We start from the raw sequence: 13,667 nt of genomic DNA on the forward strand, positions 1-13,667 counted from the left end.
GGGAGTAGTGTATGTGAAAGAGATCTTGGGGCTGTATACTGCTTTGGTCAGGCTGCACCTTGAGTACTGTGTGCAGTTCTGCAGGCCTCACTTTAAAAAGGATGTGGACAAAATCAAGAGGGTGCAGAAGAGAGCAATGAGGATGATCAGGGATCTGGAGACTGAGCCCTACGAGGAAAGGCTAAGGGCCTTGGGAATGTTTAGTTTGGAGAAGAGGAGATTGAGGGGGGGGGGACATGATTGCTTTCTTTACATATTTGAAAGGCTGTCATTTGGAGGAGGGCAAGGAGCTGTTCCAGTTGGCAGCAGAGGATAGGACCCGAAGCAACGGGTTTAAACTACACGCAGAAAGGTATCGGCTAGATATTAGAAAAAAACTTTTTCACGGTCAGAGTGGTTCAAAGGTGGAATCAGCTGCCTAGGTAGGTGGTAACCTCCTCTTCACTGGCAGCTTTCAAGAAGAGGCTGGATGAATATTTGTCAGAGATGCTTTAGGCTGGTCGTGCATTGGGCAGGGGGTTGGACTAGATGGTCTGTATGGCCCCTTTCAACTCTATGATTCTATGAAAAACCTAATAAAATAAAGCCCCTAATTAAAAGCCTTGGGGAAAAGATATGTTTTAGCTTGGCACCTAAAAGAAAGTAAGGTAGGCACCAGGTGAGCCTCAAGGGGGAGGGCATTCCAAAAGCAAGGTGCCACCACAGAAAATGCCTTGTCGTTAGTTGCTACCTGCCCCACCTCTGAAGGTAGGGGTACATACAATAAGGCTGGATAGCATGGGAATTTAGGGTACCTCAGGTATATGCCTCATCAACAGAGAACTGCTTAGTGTCTCACAAAGTAAAAGCAGATACTCCATAAAACCACATAAAATTATCAATACTAAAAGAGGCTACAAACAGGCAACAAAATCAGCATTAAGCAGCCTAAAATGAGATCTATAAAAAGGCAAACAAGACTTCAGAGAATGAATAGAATAGAATAGAATAGAATAGAATAGAATAGAATAGAATAGAATAGAATAGAATAGAATAGAATAGAATAGAATAGAATAGAATAGAATAGAATAGAATAGAATAGAATAGAATAGAATAGAATAGAATAGAATAGAATAGAATAGAATAGAATAGAATAGAATAGAATAGAATAGAATAGAATAGAATAGAATAGAATAGAATAGAATAGAATAGAATAGAATAGAATAGAATAGAATAGAATAGAATAGAATAGAATAGAATCATAGAGTTGGAAGGGACCTCCAGGGTCATCTAGTCCAACCCCTTGCACAAGGCAGGAAATTGCTTCCTGATCCCAAAGTGGCAATCAGCATTTCCCTGGGCATGTAAGAAAGGGCAAAATTCTTCTCATTTAATTTCAACCCGTTGGTTCTGGTCCAACCTTCTGGGGTAACAGAAAACAACTTTACGTGGCAGCCCCTCAAGTACTTGAAGATGGTTATCATATCACCTCTCAGTTGTCTCTAATGCAGCACATCTGTCAGTTGTAGTTTGGCATTTGTGCTCACCACAGCAGTAGGGAGCAAAAAAGAGTTAACTCACAGTGGTGAGATGGATTTAGGTTGCAACTTGTTTCAGTGCTGGAAGAAGTCCAGCATACCATTCCAACGTATTTAAAAAAGTATGCCTTGCACACGAAAGCTCATACCTTGAATAAACCTTTGTTGGTCTTAAAGGTGCCACTGGACTCTAAATTTGTTTTACTGACAAACATGGCTGACCACCTGGATCTATCCCTAAGGATCATGTAATGACTGAGAAATCAAAGAACAAACTGTCTCTTTAATTCGTACAACTCTTTTGCACAACCTGGGGCACAAGGACCACCTGCCCCTGTACAAACCCACGTATCAGCTTGGATTTTCATCACTGTTGGTTTTAACAATATTTTCCATTCATAAGATACAGGACTCCTCAGCAAGGTTCCATGCACTCTCTGTGAAGGTTCCAGTTTTTATAGAAGGAGCTAAGGAGTCTCCACAAAACACTATGTTTACTGCTTTTCAGATTATAATCAATAATCTGAATTATAATCAATACTCTTAATTTGGTTTTTTGACCTACACCATTCTAAATGCAGGATAGGGTATAACAGAATTTTTTAAATATATACAATCATTTAAGAAGTCAAGCAAAATGAAAGCTCAGGAGGAAGGCATACAAATACAAGCACGTAGAATTATTTATATTACTTTGGGGGGTCATATTTGACAGTGGGTACAATCGACATGTAGAGAAGGGACAGTGCTTGGATGCAAGGCTCAATAAAACTGTTTCACTCACCATTTATATCTGTGTATGTATGTATAAGCACGCAAGCAGAAAATTAGGGGAACAGGAATTTTGTGTTTGCCCCCTGTACTCTCCATGCTTTGTATGTTTCCCGCAAAAAAGGAGGGCTAGGATCTAAGAGCTTTGCATAAGCCTTCCAGTGATGCCTGCTTGTGCATGTGGTAGTGGAGGGGAATTCTCTACACACGGGTGCTGTGCCCATGATGTGACTAGATAGTAACTGATATAGCTACTGTCATTACCATTTGCTTATACTGTTAGATTATAGGTACAAGTTACCATAATTTTGCCATTCATTCAAGTTAATCAGCCATTCAAAATGTTCTTAGACATTCCTCAGTATCTTATTATGCACTACACCAGTTTATTCTTATAGCTACAATGCTTTAAACAGGAGATACCTTTTTCCGCAAACCTCTAAGCATTAAGTTGCAAAAAATGGTAAATGTGTTTCCATTGGTATGTGACAGAAGACAGGAGGAGGAGAGAAATATATGTTTGGATTACAGCTCACCTTCACAAACTACAAAAGATTTTAAACTGTATCTTTTTTTGGTGTTAAAAGGTAATATTTAAATGACCAGTGACTAGAAACTTAGTAGTTTTAATTCATAACCTTACACGTTCCAGAATCATTTTAAATGTAAGTATGATTTCATGCATAACTCTCCAGGGATGTCAGTGAAATTCAAACTGGTAGGAATATACTGTAAACAAGGGATTGTATAATATTCAATGTAAACATATCCTATTCAGCTGGTCCCTAATACTGGTTTATTTCAGTATCAAATGCTGATTAATAACGAATGCCTTCTTCACAACTATACACAGAGAAATTTCCTGGTTTGTATTACTTAGAAAAGACTAAGTTTTTTAATTACGAATATTAAATCAGCAACCACTAGTTTTAAATTTTTTAAAGAAATGTTACTAATAAAAATGGGATTTGGGAAGATAAAGAAATAATATGCACTTTTTAAAAAGTATCATCAGAGTTTGGTCATATTTGCTGCATGTTTTGATCTCTGAAATTGATCTAACAAAAGTCATCTAGATAACACACACCCAGAGTGTGTCATCATGTGTGCCTATTCACAGCATGCAAGAAGGCATGTTATGTATCACTGAGGCACCTATATCTGCATATTTTTAGGCTTGAAAATAACTCACTGGAAAAAATAAAAAAGATAATATTAACAGCTGCTTTCTTGCCATTTAGAACCTATGACAATGGTCATGTATTGAGCCCCTTACATTTCCAACAACAGCTTGATCATGGTAATTCTCTCTTACCTGATCTTTAATTTCGAGCTCCCTTATAGTTTTCATCCTATACTCTCTGTGCTCCTTTTCTGCCTCATCCTTCTTCATTTTGGTCTTATTCAGTTCATAACGTATTTCCCCACACACCTGTTAGAAAGAACATATTATGACAGTAAGTAGCGTCAAGACTCCACAGAGCAATATTTACATTGAGAGGTTTTGATGCCCTCTAGTGGTTTTCTTTATATTATATTACTTGCTGATTAATTTTAGGGCACTGCTGAATTATCACACTGATTTTTTAATAATATTTTTATTGGTTTTATAAGCTATATCCTACATTCTAAAGGTAAGGGTACAGGGGAAAACCTATCACTAACTTATGACAAGAATGTTTGTAAGCTGACACATACCTACATCACTCCTGCAATAATATTGGTATTATGATAAACATAGAATTATAAAAGCAGAGAGATCAAACTTCTATCGATTAAAGCTTATTTATGCTTAAGTCAAGTAATATTGTAATCCGGGGGGGGGGAGATGTTTGTCTCTTGGGCTTCTTCTTCACTTTTGAAGTTTTAGGCACTGCTGCTCCTTTCTCAGACTCTGACGTTGAACTGCTGGACTCAGTTGAAGAATTATCCACTTCTTCCTCACTGGGTTCCTCTCCTTCTTCTAGATTAGGGTCCTCATCTTTATCTATGCCCAATTCTTTTTTCAAAAAGTTTTTGATGTTTTGGAATAGAGTCAATTTTAACTTTCTTGTTGTTGTATTTGAACACGATTCCTTCTGGGAAGCTCCATCTGTAGGTTATTGCTTTCTCTTGTAGGAAAAGAATTAAGTCTTTATACTGTCGCCTTAGTTTCCAGATCTCAAATAGAATGTCTTTCAGAATTTTAATTTCTTCTTCATTGATTTTAAGTGTTTTCCCCACAGTAGCTTTTAAAACATTGTCTCTCATTGTTCTCTTTGAGAATTTGACGTAAATTTCGCCAGGCAGTTTATTTTTCTTATAAAACCAGGGTAGGTACGGTATACCAAGTCCATGTCACTTTGTAGATCTTCCTGTTTAAGGTCTGAAATTGAAGCTATCGCTCCACTTATCGTTGTTTTTATGTCTTCCCCCTTCTGTTCAGGAACTCCTTGGAAGCGCAGAACATGCATAGATTTATCAAGCTGAAGCAGTTTATTTTTATCCGTATTTCTTTCCTTCTTAACTTCTTTTAATTGTGGCTTAATATCAATAGTTCTTGTTTCAACTTTCTCAATCCTTTTATCTGTCTTATTGGCTCTTTTTTCCATTTGGGTAAGTTGCTTTTGAACGGAATCCAGCTTGGTATTAATTGTAGACATTTGGTCCAGCAGAGGGCGCAGTGCTGCAGCAAGCATATTGGGAAAGTCTGCAGCCGCTTCCTGTGGGTGACTGGGAGTCGTTGGTGTAGTAGTTCCTGGTAGAAGTTTCTTTTCCGCCACCATTCTCCTTGCCCTCCCAGCCATTTGTTTACAGTGAAGAAAAGTTTTAGTTTTAAATTACATTTTCTCTAAATTCCACATTCTTGGGCTTAAAATACAGCTTTCAAGCTTAAATGAAGTCTCAAGCGGTAAGTTTCATTCCTTCTTCCCTTTTTGTACCGCTTCAAGATCACTCTGTTTCGGGGGGGGGGGGGGCCACACCATCCCCACACGTTGCTCTTTCTCCTGTCAATCTAGCAAGTCAAGACTTCTTTGCTTATACAGAAGTTTGATTAACTCACTGCTTAGATGAGTTTGATTATTGCCGGGTTTATTTTCGCTTATTTTCTTGTTCACTCGTTCGGAGGTCAGCTCTCGTCGCCATACTGGCTCCGTGGTGTCAGGACATCTCGGGGACAGACAAGCCTCAAATCCCTCGGCTGTCGCCTTGGGAGAGGCTTATCCCGGCTCCCCAGGCTGAGAGTCTCCTACAGAGACTCTATGGGGTTCTGGAACCAACCAAGACCCCTCCTGATCGCCTCGGCTTGGCGTGTTGCCATCAGAGGGTCGATGGGACATGTCCAAGAGCAAGCCGCCATAAACCAGAAACCACACTAACAGATTTGAGGGGGACACTGACACTTGGAAGAGGGGTGCTCAATCCTCATCAAACCCATAATCATGACTGTTTACTCTGTATTACTATACTGGCATTTTTTTTTCCTGAATCACTCTCAAGAGGCTGCAGCCAACCAGAAATCAGATTGTAGATGTGACAACATGACTATTCCACACAGCCAATCCAGTTTGGCTGCACGGTGATGACGCTATGGGGAAATGAAGGTTCTTTTTTCATGTTCTCTTTATGTTCTTTCAAGCCTCATCTGGAAAGGGAGTAGACTGAAGGGTCAGAAAATGTTTATAACCCGCCTCTCACTGGTATTTGCTCAACCCTTAAAAGTTACAAATACAGTTTTTATATATCAAAGTTGGTCCTTAGTGTCTTAAATGTAATGAGAGATGAGAATTACAGCCCTTATTCAGTTCTACTTGCTTCAATATGTCCTACTTGAAATTCTTTATTTACAAGTGTTTAACTACAACTGTGAATTATGCTCTGTATAAGAATACTGCTAGTGTTTATCTAGAGAGACTTTTTTTGCACAATGAACAATTTGTTACTCTTTTCCTGCAAGGGACCCAGACATTTTCCTGACAAATGATAGAACTATTTGGGGCAATACTGAAATGTCAAATATTGTTGCTGGGTTTTCCCACAGATACTATTAATATTTCTAATGTAATTAAAATGTAGAAATAGTACCTGCGACAATAGTGGTAAACAAATGATCCAGTCACTCATATAGCCATACATGCCTTTGAACACAAGCACACTTCTAAAAATTTGTTGCTGGAAGTGCTCAACGCCTCAAATGAGGTACTCTTCTTGCCCCATACAAAATGATATACTCTTTTCCTCCAAACATAGCAATACTTCTTAATCGTATGGTACATGAACCAAACCTCTTTTAGAAACAACCTGGAAACACCTACTTGATGCAAGGATATCCCCCTTTCCCCACGACAGGTAAAATGGGTTACTGCCTATTACTGGATCCCACATAGGTGAAAATAAATTTGAGAACACTTAGGCTGATTGTCTGAATAAGCCAGAGAAACAGACACATGTTCAGAAAGCTTTAAGAACCCTTTTCCAAGCAAATCATCTGAAAACTTTCACAATGCCCTCTTCTTTTTTCCTAATATGATGGCCCTGTCCCCTCCCTCAGAGGCAAGATTTTTCCTCCGTTTTTCTTTCCCTTTCTGACTGAGCAGGCCTAGTGGTCTGTTTTCTTATTTCCTGAAGAACTTTGGCTGTCTCATCCTTTGTCAGTATGATATTTTACTACTGGCTCAGCCCAGGAACCTGAGGGAAGGGTCGAGATTGCCCTTTAACTTAAACCACTGAAAATGGCACTTGAGATGTTTTAAAATTCAAAATTAACTAAATATTTTCTTCAACATAGAGGGGAAAGGTCAGGTAAAATCAGGGGTTGAAATTTCTGAAGTAACTCAGTATAGATAACTCTGAGGTAAAACCAGTACATGCACAGGCTTTAGTTCTCATGTTTCAGGCTAATGAGAGTTTCTTAAGCTATTCAGTTATTTAATTTTTTACGTTGAGAGGCTTTTATTCCAGTGTTTTCCAAACACTCCAATACACTTTCTTTGAGAATTCTCTGACTCTTTTGGTTTCCAGAAGGTTGGCACACTCTTTTCAGTACCCTCTAGTACCCAAACCCCTTCTCTTGAAATGCCAGTACTCATCTTGACTTTTTAACTGGCTCTTAAGGTTTCTAAAGGCAGTTTCTAACCACACCAGACTAGGGAATCTCTCCACTGTTCAGAGCTAACTCCCTGTTTGACTGGGTAGGGAAATTCTCCTCTCACTAGAAGATCTAACCCCTTTATTTGGCCCGAATGGGAATCTTTGCCTACTTTCCAAACTTCCTTGCCAAATTTTCCCCAGTTCTCTTGTCTGTATTAAACTGCTCTCAGTCAGGGCTGACTTCCAAAACTGTCAGTACTCGATTCTTCTCAGCTAGGAGTGAAATCAAGCGGAATTCTCCTCTGCATCCAGTTCAGAAGTATTTCTCTGTTCAGCTGATACTAACCAATCAGATCTCTTGAAACAGCCTGTCACTCAAGATTCTCTGGCTCTGTGAAGAATTAACCCTTCACAATCCTTTACCTGTTCATACAGCACTTCAAAGCTTAAAAGCTTAACCCTAACACTTAAGCAGGTGATTAAGTGAACAGAGATGTAATGTCAAGTACTAGATTGTTCAACAACATGGTGTGCATAAAGTCAAAAGAATCTCAAATAGAGTTAAACCACAGAGGCGTACTCGGCTAACACCCAGTCTTGTAAGACAGCATACTAGCATGCTTAGGTTTTAGACGTCTGAGTGTGCATGGTGTTAGAAAGTGTGCTTACCTTATTAATTTCGATATCACGGGAAGCATTCTGATTTTGAGCTTCAAGCAGCTGATTAGATAAAGAGATCTTTTCTCTTGTAATCTTGTCAACCTGAGCCTCCAGTGTAGCTACATTCTGAGATAAAGACATCACCTGAGACAAAAGCAGACCAGAATTAGCCATAACCCAAACAATTGGGTAAAGCTGAAAATCAGTAGTTATGGGAAATTGCACGTTTAACACCTTTACTGGACTTTGAACATCAAAACTCTATTTCTTAAAAAACAGTTTGGGTTCTGAAAGAAAATAAAAAGATTTATTCTGACAATAAACTAACATTGCAATCCTAAACAATGGGCTTAGAATGGTTTAACTCTGTTTAGGATTGCACTTAGTCTCACAAAGACAACCCCTTCCATCATTTCAGGGCTGCTTCGCATACAGTACGTCTCCTATAAGAGAAATAGGTACACAATCATTTTCCTCACCCATATGTACACAAATTGGGAAGCCACAACAGGCAGCAAGTTCCTAGTGTGCATGCATGTAGCAGAACAGTATATTTTTCATATGAATGGGGGAATATATGTATATACATTTTTCCTAAGTGACCTAAAGACAGTCCTCATAAGAGCCACATCAGAAGAACAGCTGAGAGTAATATATAAATATCTGTTGCTCAACTGCCACCTAGTTACTAATTATTTAACACCTATGCTAATAGGATGCTGATTAAAAGATTTAGGAAGCAAGCCTAAGGAAGTCTACTCAGAACTAAGTCCCATAATATTCCACTGAGATTACTCGCAGTAAATTGTTCTTAGGGTTGCACTATTGGAGTAGAACAATGGACTGCAGACTTGTTCTTGGCTCTGGCAGGAATTATTTCCGCCTTTCCACAGGAGGTTTAACAATGAGTAGCATCAGTACAAACCTCAACCACAGTCATGCTAATCAGGACTCCCTCTTAACCAGAACGGAAAACAATGTTTTTGAGCTGCTTAGCAGAACTGGGTTTAAACCATATAAAAGGATCTTCAAGTAAGCTCTCAAACAACTAAAAAAAAACCCACCGTCAACAAAACTTCCTTTGAAAAATAAAACGACTCAAGAAGGGTAGCTTTGTTCATCTGTCGTAACAAAATTGAATTTGAGGTCAAGTGGCACCTTAAAGGCTGACGACATTTATCCCAGCATAAGCTTTTCTGAGTCAGAGCTCACTTCATCAGAGGCACAAGGAAACTGCACCTGAAGAAGGGGGCTAAGGAAAGCTTAAGCCAGAACTAGCGGTGTTAGTCTTTGAGATGCTACCAGATGCCAGATCAACTTTTAAAAAGAAAATTATCAGTACTTATCATCTCCACGGACAGCTAACTGTAAAGGGAAATTTTTTCCTTTTTTAAATTATGGGAAATCCGGGGCTTTTTTTTGTAGAAAAAGCCCAGCAAGAACTCATTAGAAGAACAGGCCACACCCAACAGAAGAAACTCATTAGCACATCAGGCCACACACATGACAGCACAGCTCATTAGCATATCAGGCCACACCCCATGCCTTCTCTTGGTTTGCCTGGGCTCCCCGCGGCTGCGGGTAGCCTGGGCAAGTTGGTTCTTGGACAGGCCGGGGAAGGCACAGGGAGGCAATTTAAATGCCTTCCCGATCCTTCCAGGCCCCGCCTGCCTCGGAGTCGCCACTGGGGGGGGGAGTCGCTCTCCAGGCCTTCCCTCCGTAGCCATGCATACAGAGGTTTTGGCTGTAGTGGGCGTGGCCAACTCTGAAGCCAGCCGGAACTCCGTTCCTCTGCGTTTTCCTGCCCAAAAATAGCCCTGGGGAACTCTTTCAAAGAGCAAGGCAGGACAGGTCCAACGCCTTGCTGCCTTGCAAAAAGAGGAAGACAACAATGACTAGAAAGCATAGTTAGTTATATTCTAAAACATGGATACATATATTTGTTAAAATACCATGGATGACAAGTTCTCGTTCTCTTTCTTCATTTCTTCACGTACTGCTTCTCGCTCGCCAGCTCTCTTTTCCAGCTGGACTGCTAATGCCCTCTCAAGGCGATCTCTCTGTCTCTCCATCTCATTTTTAAGTTGGTCACATTGGACCAAAGCCTATGGAAACAGGAACGGATTGAAAGAACAAAATTAAATATTGCATTTAAACAAGGACAATTATCAAATTTGGGGGGATGAGGGAGAAGCTGGTAGAATCATAGAGTCACAGAATCATTGAGTTAGAAGGGATCTCCAGGGTCATCTAGTCCAACCCCCTGCATAATGCAGGAAATTCACAAATACCTCCCCCTCCACACCCTTCTATGCCCAGAAGATGACAAAAATTGTACTGTTGTACAAAAGTTGTACAGGATTAAACATTAAACAACCTAGTTTACATTACTGACTAAATATGCCATATTTTCAAATGGACACAGTATAGTACTTGTATGTTTAAACTTACACCCAAGAACACCTCTGTGCTCAAATTGTTAAAAGAAGTTAGATCTCCAACTTTAAAAAAATCAGGGCAAAAATAACACTGGCCATCTTTTGAACAGTCCTGTTACCTACACAGCACCTTCTCTCAAACAGTTTCTGAATGCATATCATTCAATGCATGTGTGAAAAAACCTGGACACAGACACTTACTTTCTTGGCATGAATGACTATGTAGTACTTACTCTGTCTGCTTTATTAGGATATACAGCCTCAGAGCAAGTTCAGTAACATGGTAGTCTTAACAAGCAACTATTGTGACACTAGCATTCATGAAAAAACAGTTGTTTTAAAAGAAGCATTAATTAGATGGGCAGACATGTCCTGGCCCTAGTTTCAACAGGGAGATCCCAAATGAAAACAAATGTGTTCATATTATTTATCATTAAAACTTAAGAGAAATGCTGATTGTATAGTAGCCTGTCTTAAAGGATCAATGCTTCAAAATTAATTATAGAAATCCAGGGCAGGAACAGAGTTCCGGCTCGCTTCAGAGTTGGCCACGCCCACTACAGCCAAAACCTCTGTATGCGTGGCTACAGATGGAAGGCCTGGAGAGCGACCCCCCCAGCGACTCTGAGGCGGGCGGGCCAGTGGGGCCCCTGGGAAGGATCGGGGAGACATTTAAATGCCTCCCTGTGCCTTCCCCGACCTGTCCAAGGGCCGGCTTGCCCAATCTCCTTGCAGCCGCGGGGCACCCGGGCAGACCAAGGGAAGGCATGGGGTGTGGCCTAATATGCTAAAGTGTTGTGCTGTCAAGTGTGTGGCCTAATAAGCTAATGAGTTCCTGCTGTTGGGTGTGGCCTATTATGCTAATGAGTTCCTGCTGGGCTTTTTCTACAAAAAAAGCCCTGTAGAAATCCCATCAATTCTAATAAAGGAGGGGCGGAATTCAGGCTCAGCAACGCTTTGATACGTGCAAGGGCTTGTACTATTTATCCCTAGATGAGGTTACTTCAGGTACAGTGTCCTTACCAATATATGAGTTAAGTCAGTTGAAGTGTTCACATTATTGTATAATGGTAGGCCTGACCAGTAATAGTTTTAGTAGTTGTCTACTAATTTTTACTATAATTGTAGCAATTATGCTGATGAAATATTATAATTTTGTACCACAACCCTTTAAACGAAGGTCAGCTAGAGATGTCAGGGCCAAGAGGGAGAGACATAAAAATTCAGGGAAAATTTTTTTTTCCAACTTTTTTTCAATTTTTCCAGAGGAAACGTTGGGGGAACCCTGAAAAGAAACATCCATGAGATACTTTCTCTTCTAGAATGTGTAAAATGGTTAAGGCATAATTTTTCACACTCAAAATGCGTACCACGAAAAGTTCAAGGACTTTTTCAACTTTTCTAATGGAAAAAGTAGGCAATTTTGAGAAGCACTGGGAAAAAACTCCTATGAAATATTTTTTCTCTTTTTGAGCAAGATAAAGTTAGTCTTACAAAGCATTCCACTCATTCAAAGTGTACAGCATGAAAAAGTGTGAGGCCTTCCTCATTTTTTTCCAGTGGAAAAACTGGGAAATTTGGGGGAACAATGGAAAAATGACCTCTTATGCTGAAGACATATATAATATTTTCAAGATGTTTAGTTTAAATGTAATAATTTCAACAACAATATAATATGTTTAAAATTAATATATTATTAAAGAATGCAGTGTTTTTATAAAGTTATCCAAACATGCTGGCAGTCCTACCTATTGTGACTCTATGAATTTCTGTTCAAATAATACACTTCCTTTTGTTTACTAACTACAACATTTCTTTTCTATCTTTTATTTTTTCTTCTTTCATGGCAAAAATTAGAGATACATGTGCTATGAGACTAATAGGGTGCGTTCAGACGGGCTGTTTGATCAGCTTTCGTCACGCTTCAGAAACGGATTTTATATGCACGATCACACAGTCAACATCTGCCTCCCGTCCCCAGCCATTGGTTTCGGCTCAAAACCGTTTTAACCCAGAGTATTTTGTTACCAGGTCCCAAAGTGGTGTTTTCTCAACTCTCCCTTTTAAAGCCGCATTTCCCCCTGTGTGATCGCTCCTCCGGTGTCAAGCCACTTCTGGTTTAAACCCCCTCCCTGCTCGAAAGCTGCCCGAGGCATCCGCTTTTTGCCCACTTTTTTTGAGCATCGGTAGTGCACGCATAGGCGGAGCTCCGCTACCATGTTTAGAAAACCGACATTTAAACGGTCACTTGTTTTAGAGTTTGGATGAGTTCGGGATCTCATGGGGGCCATTTTTGTGTCAAATGTTTAAAGGGAGGTCTTTCGTTGGAGGGGTTGGATTGATTCGTCCTGGTGGTTCTGCGCATGTGCCATGGTAGTTTCGCCCCCTCATTCTACGGATGAGCACCTATGCACATGTGCAAACTGAGAATTTTTTTAAAAAAAACCCCGCCGACACATGCTCTTGCACGTCGGTAGTGTAGACGCCAGGGAGCAACGTCACTGCGCGGTGAGGCAGGATAAGGGTAAGTGTGATCGCAGTTATCCAGATAAAATATAATCCGGTCAGAACCAGAGCAGTTTAACCTGCTCTCAGCATGCTGTCTGACCGCATCCATACCCTCACAGGGTGCAGCAGTTTGAAACTTCTTCTCATGTATTTATTTATTTCTGTTATTTATAGTCCACCTTTCTCACAAGAACTCAAGGCAGATTACACATAGTGAGTCAGCAAAATGAACAAAATGAGATATTCAACAACAAATGTATTACAGTTTTAGAACTCTCGAACCACCAGAAAGAACTGAAGCGTAGCATAAGACACATTAGCATGAGACATTAAGCAGTACAGAAATTACATAAATAGGATACTACTTACAATATGCTATATACAGAAATATAGAAAACAGTCCCTAATCATTTATCCAAGCAAGTCTGTAAAACCATTTTGTACAGTGCAACCCTATTCCCTGCACAGAAAAGCCCTCCTCAACAGTTCAGTTTTGCACCGTTTGTAGAAAGCCAGGAAAGTGGCAGCTTTTCTGACCTCCTCAGGCATTGGTACACTTGTCATTTTTCTTGTAGAAAATGCAAATATTCATACTTTATAATTCCATAAGTAGTCCAAATAGTACAATTCTATATTCTAACTAAGTAATAAATGATGCCTTTTATGTTGTTTAGTCAGTAAAAGAATTTTAGGTCCTGCAGGA

At 39.9% G+C, this 13,667-nt stretch overlaps 1 protein-coding gene across 1 annotated transcript in view; it reads right to left on the reverse strand.

Moving 5' to 3' along the window:
- SDCCAG8 (serologically defined colon cancer antigen 8) overlaps nucleotides 1–13,667 on the reverse strand; it is a 174,917-nt gene that overhangs the window by 128,050 nt on the left and 33,200 nt on the right. The window contains exons 9-11 of the mRNA XM_015424563.1: nucleotides 9,971–10,123; nucleotides 8,028–8,162; nucleotides 3,604–3,720 (exon numbers count right to left, since the gene is read on the reverse strand). Of these exons, the coding sequence (XP_015280049.1) occupies nucleotides 3,604–3,720; nucleotides 8,028–8,162; nucleotides 9,971–10,123 (405 nt within the window). The remainder of the gene's footprint in view (nucleotides 1–3,603; nucleotides 3,721–8,027; nucleotides 8,163–9,970; nucleotides 10,124–13,667) is intronic.

Source organism: Gekko japonicus, unplaced genomic scaffold (assembly GCF_001447785.1).
Source record: "Gekko japonicus isolate JY-2015 unplaced genomic scaffold, Gekko_japonicus_V1.1 scaffold392, whole genome shotgun sequence".
NCBI classification, from domain to species: domain Eukaryota; kingdom Metazoa; phylum Chordata; class Lepidosauria; order Squamata; family Gekkonidae; genus Gekko; species Gekko japonicus.